Consider the following 15906-nt stretch of genomic DNA (forward strand, 5'->3'; position numbering starts at 1 on the left):
AGTTAGAATTTACATCTTTACATTTCTATAACTAGACAAAGATGTATAAAGATATATTTACTATACTCAGTTGAGATTGTATGTTTGCTTGTGAGTCAGTCAGTGTGTGTTTTTTTTATAAAATATTATTCGAAAGTTGTATGATCTTAAATTGATAAATTGCTTTAGTTTATTATTTTAAATTTTTTAGAATTATCACTGTACTTAGCCGGTCTTTAGTCTTTCTTAAAATATTACACGGATATCTGTTTATGAACATATGTATGTATTTTTATAAATTAATATATGTGATGCTTTTTTCTATAAGGGGCATTTTGTTTTTGGAGAAAACTATTTCTAAGAAGTATTTTGACAATATTTTTTTTCAATTAATAGAAAATAAATTTGTTCTCTTAAATTAAACTATTTACATTAGATAGATATTTTTTTTATGACAATTACTTTTATTTTAAACATTTACATGAAACCAACCATGATAACAATTTAGATAATGATCCCTGTTGCCATCTGTAAATAAACAACTCAATCCACAAATCCACTCCACTTTTTACTCTAAAATAGTTTAAAAACGATAATTTTTAAAATCGATGACTTCTAAATTAGAATGTTTACAACCTTGAACTTTATCTCTTTAAAAAATAGCTAAAGGTTAAATTGCTTATAAAATGTCCCATATATATACATGTATGAATATTATATATAAATTTTATTACACTATCATTATGATAAAATATTTTAGCTCTTTGTTTTTTCTTAAAATTTTCACTTTTTGCTAAGAGCTCTCTTCAAACATACATCAAATAAATTTATTTAGTTTTTATTTAGTTTAATCTCGGTATTTGAAGCGTTTGTCAGCGATCAGAGAGAACAAGCTAAAAGAATAATAATAATAAAAAATCCACTAAATCCCCAACATAAATTAAATGATCCACTAAAAGTTATAAACATAAAATTTCAAAAATATGAAAGAAAAAATATTCCATTATTTCTTAATAAAATGAAATGTCAAAATATTTCTAAATACAAATCATGTTAAAGCTGTTAAGTTTATTTCAATAATTTTGATTGTGCCAAGTGTGAATTTATCACTTTATTGTGTTTTATCTAAACAAATCATCATATATTTAAATATAAAACAACAACTACAACAACAAAATGATATGGATTCTACAACAATACTATATAGTGCTAGTGATAATGATAAAAAATAAAATTGTAATCAGTTGAAGGATTGTTTAGATGTTTTCAGTTTAAGTGTTTATTTGATCTATTATCCATCTCACTTGCTCTCCTTAATTAAAACCCTCTATCCAAGTATATGTATCTATCTCCTTCTCTTGAAATAAAAGTAAAAAATAAATTAAATAAAATAAAAAAACACAAATCAGTTAATTAAATTACGACCCAGCCACCTCGAACACACACATACAATTAAATTACAATTGAAAGGCATGATAAAATTAAGAACAATGAATTTTTAGTACAAGTAAGTACAATTACGTTTATACTTGTGTTATAACTATAGATACCAAGTAGGAATAAATAGATACTCTATCCCACTCGAACATATATATTTATAGAACAATTGAAACGGGTAAATGTTTAAATAACAAATCTACCTGTGTATAAATTAATAAAAAGAAGACAGAAACGAAAATCTCAAGTTGAATGTAATTACATATGTCTATAAGATAAAATAGAGACTGCTATTTAAATTTTATAGAATTTTTCTTAAAAATTAACCCCCTTATTCGTAAAGATATTAATCGCTTATTTTAGGTTTATTACGCAAATTTTCCATACAAACTTCCTACAATAAACCATACATAACTTTATTAAGCATGTATGAATATGGGGTAAATATTTAATAAAATTTTAAAAAATTTGTTTTAAATTATAGTTTTTAGTAAAAATTTTAAAATTAAAATTTAGCAAATTATGAAAAGAATTTATAGTCAATTGTCTATAACGTATGTCTAAAAAGGAATTATTTTGTGTTTCTAACCGTAGTCGATTTTGGAAGTTTTTTCAAGAAATGTTGATATTTACATTTGTGTAGAAATCATTCCAAATAGAATAATAAAATTGCTTTTGTATGAGACATTGAGTAAGAGACTAGCAAACATAAAAAGCAACTGTAAAACCAATTTTAAATCCGGAAAAGTCGTTATTTTGTTGCTCATCGTCGAACGAAAATAAGTAGTTATTCACCTAAAAAACAACTACTTACACTTTTCTCCAATATTACTTGGCTATACATATACTGTGTAAGTAAAGATTTTGGTGGGCGGATAACAAAACATTTTTACAAACAAAAAGTCTACCTGTTTATGTATGTTCCTTTCGATGAGTGACAACGTGTCAATGCATCCGAAAAGGCAACGGCTTCCATTTACCTCTAACTATCCCCTTTGTAAGCGAGAGAATGGGTACTTGTAAAACAAACTTAAGCTTCGTAATATATGGGGCGACGATTGACTCCCTCGTAGGACAAGAACATTTTTAAATAGCTAGTCACCTGGACAGTCAGTGACTAGGGTAGGGATGGTTCGAGACTGCAGTATAAGATAAAATATTACATTAAAATTTTCATATCTACGAGACATCAATAAACCTTTTAAAAATAAACTTTTGCATTTGTTTAAATATTTCTCAAGAAAAATAGTTTTTTACTCCAGACTTTTATTGTTATTGTTTGTTTTTTTTTTTTGTTGCTTCCAGATTTAAAAAGTATAAAAATATTTGAACTACTTGTAAAAAAGATTCCATTAGAACACTGTTTATACTAAATACACGTAGGAAAAATATTACTAGTTAAATATATCCTACGAGTTACTAATAACGAAGATTGATGACTTCATTTGGAACTTATAGTGAACATTGATATTAACATCAAGCTATGTGCGTTTAGCTCTCTAAACAAAAAAAGTTCTAAACTAAGGGATTTATGATTCTGAAATTTTTCAACGTTCGAACATAGGGATATAAAACAAGTATAATCGTATAAAAGTTTTAAATAAAAAGTAATTTCACTTTCAATCGGATTGAATTCTGTGACCCTAAGTGGTAAATCAGTTATAAATTTAAAATGTATTTGCATTTATTTAGGATTGTTTTCTAAATATGTAAGAAATTTGTTGATGAAAAACCTATTTTATGAAAGATACTGAGGCTATGGATAAATATTGATCTATTTACTAAATTACTTTGCACTACACACGTGTATTAGTGAATTGTAAACATTCAAGTTGTATTCTGGACGGTATTTTATAGGATCAATAAAAATCATATTATTATAAAATTCGGCATAATAATCGAAACTCAAATCAAATTCCCTGTTCGGGAAGTCAGGTTATAAGGTCAGGTTAACTCGAGAACTTGAGCAAAGTGCATGTACATAGACTGGCGGTACCATAGTCACACAAAATGGCCTTAAAGAAGGTGTTAACTTATTCCCATACTGTAAAGGTGAAGGTATACGTCAAAATTGTAGAAATTTGTTTTTCAAAAAAAATATTTTATTAAAGTTACATTTTTCGATTTTCAATTTAAACCTTATTTTTTGCAAGAAATATATAATATTTTATTAAAATACGATATTTATCAATCGATTTTTCACGTACAAATTTGTTTTTGTATTAATATAATAAAAATTTTAATAAAAATCGAAAAGGCATAATAATTTTAAAATTTCACTCTTTTAATAAAAAATTTATAGTGTTCTCAAAATACTAATCATAATGAAATAATGATTAAACGTCATTAAATTCTTGCATCATCACTACTTTCTTTTAGTGTATTTTTAACATTTTTAAACGGTATATTTCCCTTTTTTCCTATAAAACTATTATGATGGCCCATTGTAAACAAATATAAAACGTTTTGCTCTGATATAAAAATCATACAAAATATATAATTTATTTTAAATGAGCGCATATGTATGTATGTGTGTGTGTTAGTGAAGTGGTTTTATGATTTGCATTCACCATGATGTATACAATTTTATTAAAACTTTTTACTATTTGTTTCTTTTGTTTTTTTTTATTTAACTGTTTACACATATTACGTTTAAATATAATCAGATCATTAAACAATTAGAAAATATACACAAGTTCTTATCTTTATTAATAACTTTACGTACTCATAATAAAATAGACACTTTTTTTCAACTTTTTTATTTAAAATTGTTGTTACTTTTTCCTACAATCACTCACTCGATCTACTTAATATTAGCACCGCCACCACCAACAACACTAACTACCGGCGTTAAATGTTGACAGCAAAACAAAAAAATGTGGAAAAAAGTCGAGTCCACTGACAGATTAGATTTAAACGTTGAAGTGAACAAATCAGTGAAAAATATTTTATAAAAATTCAAAAATTAATTTAAATATTTTACGAACAAATTTAACGCGGAAAACACGAGATGAATGAAAGTTTTGTTTTAAGAAATTAATTATTTTAACGCTTACAACGTTATCATATATTAGTTAAAGTATTTGTATTAAATAATAATTAATTGCATTTATTAAATAATATTTATTTATCAAAATACAACAAATTATGTCAAAAGTGTAAACAATTCCAAACACGTGAATGAAAGTGAGTTGCTTTTATCTATAAAAAAACACCAAAAAAATACACGAACTATAGAAACAAAATAATTATTGATAAAAAATTTAACAATTAGTCAACTTTTGCTATAATTTTGATAAAAATTATTTTATGCAAAATTGTATAGTTTTTATGATAATAGTGGACGAGTGAGAATATAAATAAATTAATTTAATCTATGTGTGTGTAAGTGATGACTCACGAAAAAACGTACATACATATAAGATAAAAATGTCATAACTAATATAATAAATTGATTTTCACTAAGAAGAGTCAATAATGGAGCGATCCATATGATTTTTTTAAATCGAGGGACTATATTCAATAGTCTCTATCTGTCATTTTCATGAAAATAAGATTTTGATGGAAAAATATCTAGAAAACCAGTGATATAAATTACAAAAGAAAAAATTTTTTTTGGCAATTTTATAGCAATTTTTAAATTTCTCTATCTTAAAAAAATAAAAATTCTGAATGCAAAACTTTCTATCTTATTCAAAAACTGCTTCAAACTCTATTATTTTGGATAATTTTCTGTTGCAAAATAAGTATTTTTACTAATTTGGACATGATGAACACAAATATTTGAAATCGGTTTAATAGTTTTCGAGATATTGCTCATTATGATACAAATTTGATAAATTTTATTGCCGTGTTTAACCATATAACATTGATTTTGGATTAAAACCTCATAAGCTGTTGCTTTTTCAACAATTTGGTTAATATTGCTTCATTAAATTGCATAAAATTTCATATTTATTGATAATAAATCAAATTAAAAAAAAAAATAATATTTCTATGAAAAACTCTATATTTGAAGGTTTGAAAAAAAATTGTAGAAAAAAAGCTCTACCTAATATATATTTTGTGATAATTTTGCAAATAATGCAAAATTATAAATTCTTTTTATAAAAAGATTTAGAATATGGTCGTAAAAATATATTGTAGAAGATAAAACTCAAAAATCTTTACGAACTAGCAAAATAAACAGTATTTTTTGCTCTACTGAACATTTGTGTTATTTTAGATAGAGACTATCGAAATGTATTTTAGATCACAAAAACCTTGTTCATGTCATATTTCTTTATTAGACTTATATTTTTCAGCAAATTATGAACGTTTTGTCCGATTTTGCATATTTGAACTCTAAATAATTTTAAATACTTGTGAAAATTTCAGTTTAATTTCGTTCTGTTTAGGCCATATCGTTTTTTTTAAAGACAGACAGACAGACAGACAGACAGAAATTGAAGTGCTTTAGGTAAACAACTATCGCGTTGGCTTCTCTAGGCGGTGGTATTTTTTCAGTCCTAGGGTGAGCTGATTAAAAGGCTCACCACCGCCCCTTTTTATACTCCGGTGGCCGGTCCATATGTTTCAATTCGAAGATGGAAAAACAACACTACAGTTTACAATCACGCACATAGGATGGCCTCTGTTGAATCGGTAACAACACTTAACGACGTATTCGGTAGATCCATACACGAATTCTTCAAATAAACCGAATTATAGACAATACAGTGTATTACTATTTTAGTTGACATTCTTTACATTCCTGGCAAACTGGAGGTACTGGCACAGGCGCGGATCCTCGCTATAGGAAAGGAAATTTCACACACTAACAATTAATCCTGCGGAATACAGTTTAAAGGAATTAACATACATTTAATATTTGATCCACAAATTCTCCTTGACTAGACCATTTCATTCACACACAATTGATCCTCTGAAATGCAGCTTATAAGTGTTTATTCTTCAAACGTAATAAATATTGTTTGCCGAAATTATTTTTATATACTCATATGGTTTACCAATATCCAACTCCAAAATATTTCATAAGGATAAGCTCTACTACGTCTACATAACCCATCAATTTTCTAATTCGCTTTTTTTATTAATTCTATTATAAGTTTATACACATTTGAGGTATAGAATAATCTAAAAATAACAATTCAAAGGCAACAAGTTAATTTGCAATTAACTTACAAATCTTATCGTCTTAATTAACCTCTCAAAGAAAATTATTTTGAATCATAAATCACGGCATTCCTAGACTAAGTAATAATCAAAACTCATGTTGATAAAGAATTAACATAAATTGCAAGTCAAAAACAAACTACATGTTTCTTAATAAAGTGTTAACAACAAATAACTGATGATGACGATTTTTATTTTTTTCAGGCTACAACATAGAAATCTCTAAGAATTTCATCAGCATTTGTAAATGATTGGTCTTAAAAACATACAAGTTATCTGTAAAAAATAAAATTATAAACAAAATTTATTAGAAAAAATCCCACCAACAGCCACAAAAATGAAAGACAGTAAATTAAGCAGTAAAAATGGTTCCATTGAAATGATCGACTCGAGTACAACTGATGATCCCTTCCAGCATATTATTGAAAAGGCGGGTAATCATGGCCGCTTTCAATTGATCTACAATGTAATATTCGTTATGGGTCTGGCAATGGCGGGTGCCATGTGTTATATGAATATAATTTTAGCCTTAAATATACCGGATCATTGGTGCACAGTTCCGGGGAGAGAGAATACAAATTTTACACTAAATGAATGGCGAAAATTGACATTGCCCACGTAAGTAGCATTTAACATGTGTAATACATCAGAATGTAACTTGATGGAATTTACCTCGGAATTTTGTGAAAAGCACATACTATGCATACATATGTATGTAGATATTGGCACTGGCATTTACACATGTGAGGAGTATGAATGTGAATACGTAATAATATTTGTGTATGGATGTTAACGCAATATGAATGATAAATATTTGATACGTTTTTCCTGTAATTTTTTGACAATTTTTGACATTTTACGCTACTATGTACAATAGAGTGTCCCGAATTATATATTTTTTAAACTCAGGAATACCTTGGGATCTATTTCTAAAGTATAGCAGAATTTGTAATTAAGTTACAATTATTTGTAATTGTAATTGAAGTTTTCTAATTACAATTATTTGTAATTTTGATTAAGGTATTAATAATTATTTAAAAATATAATTAAAGTATTAGAAATTGGATATTATTCAGTTACAATTACAAGTTCTTGTGATTGGCAAAACTTCTATTACGATAACAAATAATTGTAAATGGAAAAACTTCATTTACATTAGCAAGTAAATCTAATTGGTAAAAGTTCATCTATAAATTATTCAAATGTAATTGTAATTAAAACAGAGATGCTTTTAATTATTCCCGCATCGTTTGAGACTAAAATGACTAAAAACGTCAGCATGGGACACTCTAAAGTAAAAGTGAGGTGTTTACAGTTGTGTGTTTAAAAGTAGCAATTTGTTGTTTCCCGTAGGATAGAAGGGAGGCAGTGGTCCAGGTGTATTTCTTCGAATGTGGTGCACACCTAAACATCATCCTTTTAAACAAACGAAGTAACTAACTAACTAAATAACTTTTTTTACGAAATCTAAACGCGAACCAACAAGTTTTTAAGTTTATATTTGCAATAATTTTCACCGCAACAATTGTTACACCTTGCAGTAATTTCCGGAAATTTTGACATATAATCCACTTTAAGAAATAAAAATTTTCGAATTTGTAATAAGACTGGAACAGGCCGCTATAGTTTTTACAACTTACAGTAAAGCTACAAATAGTATACTCAATATACAAGTATACGTACATATAAACTTTTACATACACAGACAGACAGACATTCATACATAGTTGTGTAATAAATTGTCAAGAATGGTGTTTAAAATTTCATTTTTCAAATTTGCATTTCATATAAATGTCATCATCACACAACTGTCTGCATTTGTGTGAATATTGAGAGAGTGTATGTGTGTATGTGAGTATGAGTGTGTAGCAATGTGTGTGTAAGTGTGTCCGTATGTGAAAAAGGATGTGAATATTGTACATATTGCTTTGCTCTCTATATCATACATATTGATAAATATAATATATCTCTTTTTTTCTATTTTTTTCTATTTGTTATCCTTCCATATAGAACCAAGGACAATCGAGGTACAGAAAAATATAGCAGCTGTCAAATGTATGATGCGAATTTTACAGAAATTGATGATTGGGAGAATTGGAATTCAACATCAGCAAATGTAACAGGTTAGTTTTTATTTTCATACATTTACGTATTGAAATATTTATTTGTGAAAAATATATATGTATGTGTGTATATTCCAAATCCATATACACATAATATAATTCTGTCTGCATATGTATATGTAGTTTTCTTTTCTATTTTTAGCTTTTTTTAACTTTTTCATTTATGAATATCGAATTTGGCTTTGTGGAGTATCCAATATCCAAATACATTTGTTCTTATGTTTATGTGCTTATGGAAGTGTAATATTTGACTGTGTTATTATTTTTAGTTCCTTTCCAATATTTTTTCTTCTTTTTTGCTTTCTCGTTATTTTTTGGTTTATTTAGTGCTTTTTGTTTGATAGAATTGATTTATTAAAAACTCATGTACTCATGTTTTTCTGGCAACTAATGAAAATTTTTAAACCTGTAAGAGAGAGAAAGAGTAAGCGATTAACAAAAAAAGTTTTTTTTTCGCTTTTGATTGATTGCCAGCAAGTATAGACAGTTAATTATTGCGATGCGCTTGCTGTTGCTTATTGATTGTAATTTGTTAGAAAAACGTTGGGAATTTGTTTATAAAGTATACAGTGTTATAATTGCCTTATATAAAAGAGAGGTCCTTAATTGATAACTTTTCTATTGAAATGGAGGTCAGCAATGTTTGGTTAATTGGAAAAGATTTGTAAGTAAACGTAGTTGTTTTTGAAATGAAATTTGTTTATTTTGTTTTTTTTTTTTTTGAAATATTCATGAAACAATTATACAATTTAACGTATACACTTTCTAAAGTTATGCAATAAATTAATTTGTCAAATATCTGCATGAATAACAGAATAATTATACTTTCGATAGGTTTGTGGTTGATGTTTTGGTCTATCAGATAGGAGGTTGTGAGTTCTATTCTAGCCAGACACATTAGTAAATGACCGCAGGCTATTTCTACGGTTTTGAAATTAGATAAATCTTTCTTTCAAACTCACTAACTAACGAATTTACTACAGTTACTTTCTAACCCTTTTCTCTGAAGTCAGCAGTAAAAGAACTCTTTTGTGATTTTATTTTATTTCTAATGTGTAAGTACCTAAGCTCAAAAATGTAGCAAAAAAAATAAATATAGAGCTTATTTCTTTTCCAGGGCGTTCGATGAAGGGTATGATAATTATTAATAGAAACAGAACCTTCTGATTCATGGAAATGAGAATTGTATTCCGAAAATCGTTCACTCTAATACTCTTAATAAGATACATTTCCTTGTCAATTTCAAAATTATTACCTTCTTAATACACCAATATTATGTCTTTGATCTAACCAAAAACCTAACAGCTTATAATAATATTTCCTTTATATTTATTGTTTTATTTAAATTCATTTTATTTTCATATATATTTAGCATTCAAAAGAAATAAATTTAATTTTGTATTCAAATAGAAATCATAAATAAATATAATTCCCTTAATCCCTAATGTAGGCGATTGAAAAGTCAACAGTAGACAATTTAAGGAATTACTTACGCTTCGAAGAAACAAATACTATATATCAAAAATACAGACCCAACCACTGTTCATAAGAAAACATTTTTGGAAATTTGTTTATTTGCTTGTCATACAGTTGGTAAAAGAAAAAAATCAGCCAGGAAATACTCATAGTATTACAATTTCAGACATATTTTTTTCACAAGCAGTGAAGAGTAAAATATGAATAACAGGAAAATAAAAAAATAACTTTAACAACAGTATGTAATACCTGATGAATTTTTCGGTGAAAGAAAGTATTGCTTTGACATCGAATAGAAGCTATTCCATATTAATGTTGTATGAGCGTATTCTTTTACTTTAGTCAAATGATGCTGGCCTGTTTTATTGCACACTGTTGCCTATGTTGAACATAATATTACATAATTCCCACATGAACATGAGTATAAACATTTAAATTTGGTTGTCTAAATTACACCATTGAATTGTGTACATCATTTTAAATGTTCCACTTGAATTGTGGTTAAAGGCAAAATATTGTTGTTGCCTTGTTAGTCTTTGTTATTTATTTTTTTTATTATGTTTTAGAATAAATAAATAAACTAAATTGTTACTTTTTGCAATTACAAACATATATACAAACATGAATTCAAATAAGGAGTATAAAAACAAAATTAGCAAACTACATTTTATATATAAAGTTTTTCTAGTTATGTTAGTGGATCCACTGTTTGACGAGGTTTGTTTTGCTTAGCTAACAATGTTATGCCGAGTATAATTCCTGTTCTTCTAAAACAAAAATGGCTAAAATATAAAAAAAGTTTAAATTTGAACGAAGTGAAAAAATCATTATTATCAAATATAGATTAGAATTATTAAAGAAAAATCTTAACTGAGAGTTGCCAACATTGACAACTTATACAGAGGTAGTTATTTAGAACAGCCCAGTAAAAACTTGGTAATGACTTGTAATTGTGACCAGTCAACTATTAACATATTTTTTAATGACTATTACACATCGTTCTGATTACATAGAAGTACTTTAATAACGCCATGTTAGTAATGTGTTATATAAATACTTTCTGCTTATTTAAACGTTTTTGCACGCGATTTACCTTAGTTGGCTTTATTAATTACTTGTAAGCGATTGTGTACTTGCCTGCTATGTCATCAGCATGTTAAAATAATGACTTTGTATAACTAAATTTTAACAATTTAACACCTTACCTGGTAATGAAAGTTTTTGATGGGCTGGTGAGCTATTTTTATTTTTGAAACTTTAAAATTGGAGTTTACTAACTTTGCTTCTCTACTTTTTAGTTATAAACATAAATATACATTTGTATTTACCATTTATATATCTGTCTGGCTTTCCACAACAACAGGGAAAAAGTTTTAAATTTGCAAAATTTTTGTTTGTGCATCTGTTAGAATTTTAGAAAATTTGTATTAATGAAATTGATAAATTATAATTTATTTAATCTTTTTAGGAAATTGGAAATTTAAATTTAAAGATTTTAGAAATCTTAACGTGAAATGCAAAAGGGCGTAAAAACATTTTTAAAAATTAAAAAATAAAACTATTGTTACTACAACCCAGGAAAAACTTACATTGAAAAGTAATGAGTTAAAAAGCTAATAAAACCTCTTTGCACTACTTCTTTATTAGCAATTTGAATCATTATTTTAACACGGTGATGTCATTGGAGGCAAGTACTTCTACGCTCGCTTACAAATAGGGAGTTAAAGAAGTACTTGCAATTTGTCTTACAAAACAGTTGTTGAGTAAGTTGTTTTATTTTTAATAATAAAAAGAGCCAGCTAGAATACGAACCAGGGACTTCGGTTTGTCAGTCAAATGTTCTACTCACTGCACCAATGCTTAGCTATTTTATTGCGCGTCAAATAATGGTTTTCACATACAAAACTAATTTTGTTTTCTTTTTTGTGAAACACAATTTCTAACACGCAATTGAATAAAATGTGCCAACAAAATTACAAAGCCGAAAATAAAGTACTTCTATATCAGATTAGAAGAAAGTCATTACTAGAGTACTTCTAAGTAATGCTGACGGGATGTAGTAGTCATTGAAAAGTAAGTGGTTAGGGAAGTACTACCCATTACCGAGTTTTTGCTGGGAAAAATTACATTTTTTTAACATAAATTAATACGTTTGAATATGACTGTAGCGCCAGACAATGGGTATTATGTTGCTCTTTAGGATTGGCTATTATGTTGCTTTATATCTATAAAATCGGAGTTTTTGACAAAAGAGTTATTTTACCACAACAAAGTCCATTTTAAATTTTATTTAGTTGTTACGCCTTTTTGCATTTCAGAAGACGAGTATGTAAACTAATAACTGTTATTCTGCTTTCATAGTCATGGCATATTAATATAATTAGTCTAAGTAATAAGTCTTAATAAAAATATATTGCATTTTGTCCTTAAAGACATATCTTTTAAAAGGTTCTGCTTTATTTGGAAAAATAAATGTTTGCCAATACGCTAACCAGTTAGTTGATAGAGAAAATAAATTTTAAATACGTCACACATAATTACTTAACCACACATACGCAAATGACATAAAAATGTAAATTGTGGTTGAATTTAGCAAATACGACAACAATAAACGAAAAAGCAACAAAAAAAGCTTTTAACAGAAAATTAAATTTAAACAATTTATTCATATTTTAGTATTATCTCTTTTATATATGACAAAAAAGAAAGTAAAATACATTTACTATAAGAGAACTTCATACAAACATAGACATTTTAAAAGTTATTCAATAACTTTCAATTATAAACTAAAAAGCAATAATTTGCTACAAAAAAAAAAAAAAAAACATTTAACAAATACACAACCAAATACACACATACACACTTTTTAAGCTATATACACACTCTTACAGATGGAAATGCCTTGGTAAAAACAAGCCAAGAAAATATTCCAAGAAAAACTAACTTTTTCCATTTGCTTAACATTACTTTTTACAACTTTGCACTTTAATGCGTTTCACTTTAACTAACTCGGCGAACAAATTTTCGTATTTCTTTTAGCTTGTTTTTTGTATTTAATTTTATTTAACTTTACTTTCGTACAATTCTGTATTTGCGTTTTATACTAAGAGAAATTTTATTAGATGCAGTATGGGAAATTGATCAAAGATCAATTAAATCTTAGACGTACCCTAAAGGGTATAGAAATAGTTCCATAATTGCTTCTTTGCTGAAAGTTAACTTAATTAAGTTATCGACATTCTAAAGGGGAATCAATTGATATCTTGAAGTCATTTTGAGAGCAAATACTTTTTTAATTAAGTTTGGTTATATTTCTTTGGTTTGGTGTATGTTACGTTTAGACTTGTTTAGATACCAAAAATCAGTATTCTATTTGGCATCAGACATAAGTAATTCCTTACATGGCCATTTACAATTATTTGTAATGTGTAATTGAGCAATAAGTTTTTCTAATTACAATTAGTTGTAATTTGTAATTGACCAAAACATATTAGAATTCCTTGTAATTGTAATTAAAGTTTTGCCACAAATTACAAGTAATTATATGAAACAAAATTTACACAAGTGATTGTAATTGGATATTTATCAATTATAGTTACAAGTAATTGTTTTTGGCAAAACTTCACTTAAAAAATTTTATTACAAATAAATGTAGTTACCAAAGCTTCAATTACAATTAAAAGTAATTGTAATTGGTAAAACTTCAATTACAATTACTTTGAATTTCAAATATAATTGAAAATGCAATCAGTACCCCAATGCCTGTTTGGCATCCCTTATTGTTACACTCTACTTTTGGTTAGGTTACACTTAACCAGTGTTTTCACTGGAATAGCCTTTACTGTTACTCAAACACACACACACAGCCGTATCTACATACTAACAAACACACTCCCACAACAAACTTACCACAATACGACTGCATACCATGACTTTCAATATTTAAACAAACCAACAATCTTATAGCTATTGTTAGTTTTTTTTTAATTCGTTTCTTTTGATTTTTTTTATTTTTCATTTTGGTTTTGTTTCATTATTTTATTTCATTTTTTTGTAGCTTGCACAAATGGCTGGAGTTATGACCAAACTTGGTATGAAAGTACAATACCAACACGGGAGAATTGGGTCTGTTCGAAGGATTTGTATGTGACAAATGTTTTCGTTGTTGGACGCGTGACAGAAGTTGCGGGTTCATTTCTGCTTGGACAAATGGGTGATATGTAAGTCCAGTTAATACAATAGAATGAATTGGAAAAAAAAGAAAGCAGAAAAAATATAAAGTAGAGACTTGAATTGAATTCAATTTTATTTTTATTTTATTTCGTTACTTTCAAGTCAATGTTTGCATAGTGAGGAAATAAAATTAAAATAAAATAGAATACATTAAATTTCATTATTTAAGGATAATTGAAAAAAGCAGTTAATGCTTCCGCTATTTTTTTTTGTTTTTCTATAGCTCTTTTTTCTTTCTTAGGTTTTATTTTTCCCTTTCTTTTCAGTATTTATTTATTCATTATATTTTGTAGTGTTTTGTATTTTAGTTGTCTTTTTTATACAATTTATTTTATTTTTTTTCATTATGTTTACTTTGCAGTTTTGGCCGTCGTTTTGTTTATTATATCAGTGTGATATTTTGCTCTATTGGCAGACTTTCATCAATTGTAACGACGTCCAATTATACTTGGTTCCTTATATTTTCCGGCTTGGCAGCATTGACCATCAATAGTTTATTTCAATCACCTCAAATTATTGGCATGGAAATATCAAGGGAGTGAGTAGAGAATAGAAATAAATTTAACTTCTTTTAAATAGAAATTCGAATACATACACAAATACATTCGCTAGTTTAGTAACGCATTAACTGAGAGGGCTGAAGAATGTAGAAGATTTGATGAATTCTGTATATTGTGGCAAGTTGTTGATAACAAGTTTCATCATTCGTTTTGTATTGACTGTATTAAATAGAATACAATGATTAACTTTGATTTATTTATTTGTTGGCTCTTGTTTGTGACGACTGTTTAGAACTTTTATCCGTCCCCTGTCATATTTTTTCTCCTTTACGCTGTAATGTCCTGCTTGTTTAGTTTAACAATAGAGTAATTTAACGTTTCTATTACTGCAATGAAAACTGTCTCAAGTTATCTTTTGAATTTAGTGTGAAATAAATTTCTGATGAGTTTTGACAACAACAGGGGAATTTCCTGAAAAGAATAGCATCAGAGTATTAATATAATTTTTCTAGTAATACTTTGATTGACTTTAATGAGGTGTTAGCAAGAAACTTATTTCAAATTTAATCAATTTTTATGTGGAACTGAAAGTTAGTAGATAAGACTAATAAATGACGATTGTTTTTTTTTTCTAAATAGCTTAAAATAATTTGATTAATTATTAAGTTAGTTCTAGAGCTTACCAGTATAAAAACAAATATCTATTAAAAAAGACTACACATACTCTGTACTATAGACTAGACTATAGACTAGACTATAGACTAGACTATTGACTAGACTATAGACTAGACAATAGACTAGACTATTGACTAGACTATTGACTAGACTATTGACTAGACTATTGACTAGACTATTGACTAGACTATAGACTAGAATATAGACTAGACTATAGACTAGACTATAGACTAGACTATAGACTAGACTATAGGCTAGACTATAGACTAGACTATAGGCTAGACTATAGGCTAGACTATAGACTAGAC

The 15906-nt window shown here is 27.2% G+C and overlaps 1 protein-coding gene across 2 annotated transcripts in view; it reads left to right on the forward strand.

Annotated features, from left to right (window-relative positions):
• The first annotated feature begins 857 nt into the window (after positions 1–857).
• The window catches only part of LOC111690837 (carcinine transporter), a 22105-nt gene continuing 7056 nt past the window's right edge, over positions 858–15906 (forward strand). Inside the window, exons 1-5 of one of the 2 annotated variants that reach the window (XM_046950108.1) lie at positions 858–1486; positions 6796–7209; positions 8602–8714; positions 14248–14410; positions 14785–14961. In XM_046950108.1, the coding sequence (XP_046806064.1) occupies positions 6929–7209; positions 8602–8714; positions 14248–14410; positions 14785–14961 (734 nt within the window). In that variant the 5' untranslated portion in view covers positions 858–1486; positions 6796–6928. Of the gene's footprint in view, positions 1487–4238; positions 4603–6795; positions 7210–8601; positions 8715–14247; positions 14411–14784; positions 14962–15906 lie in introns of those variants that run through there. The other variant, XM_023453409.2, reaches the window with a different exon arrangement.

Source organism: Lucilia cuprina, chromosome 4, assembly GCF_022045245.1.
Source record: "Lucilia cuprina isolate Lc7/37 chromosome 4, ASM2204524v1, whole genome shotgun sequence".
NCBI lineage: Eukaryota > Metazoa > Arthropoda > Insecta > Diptera > Calliphoridae > Lucilia > Lucilia cuprina.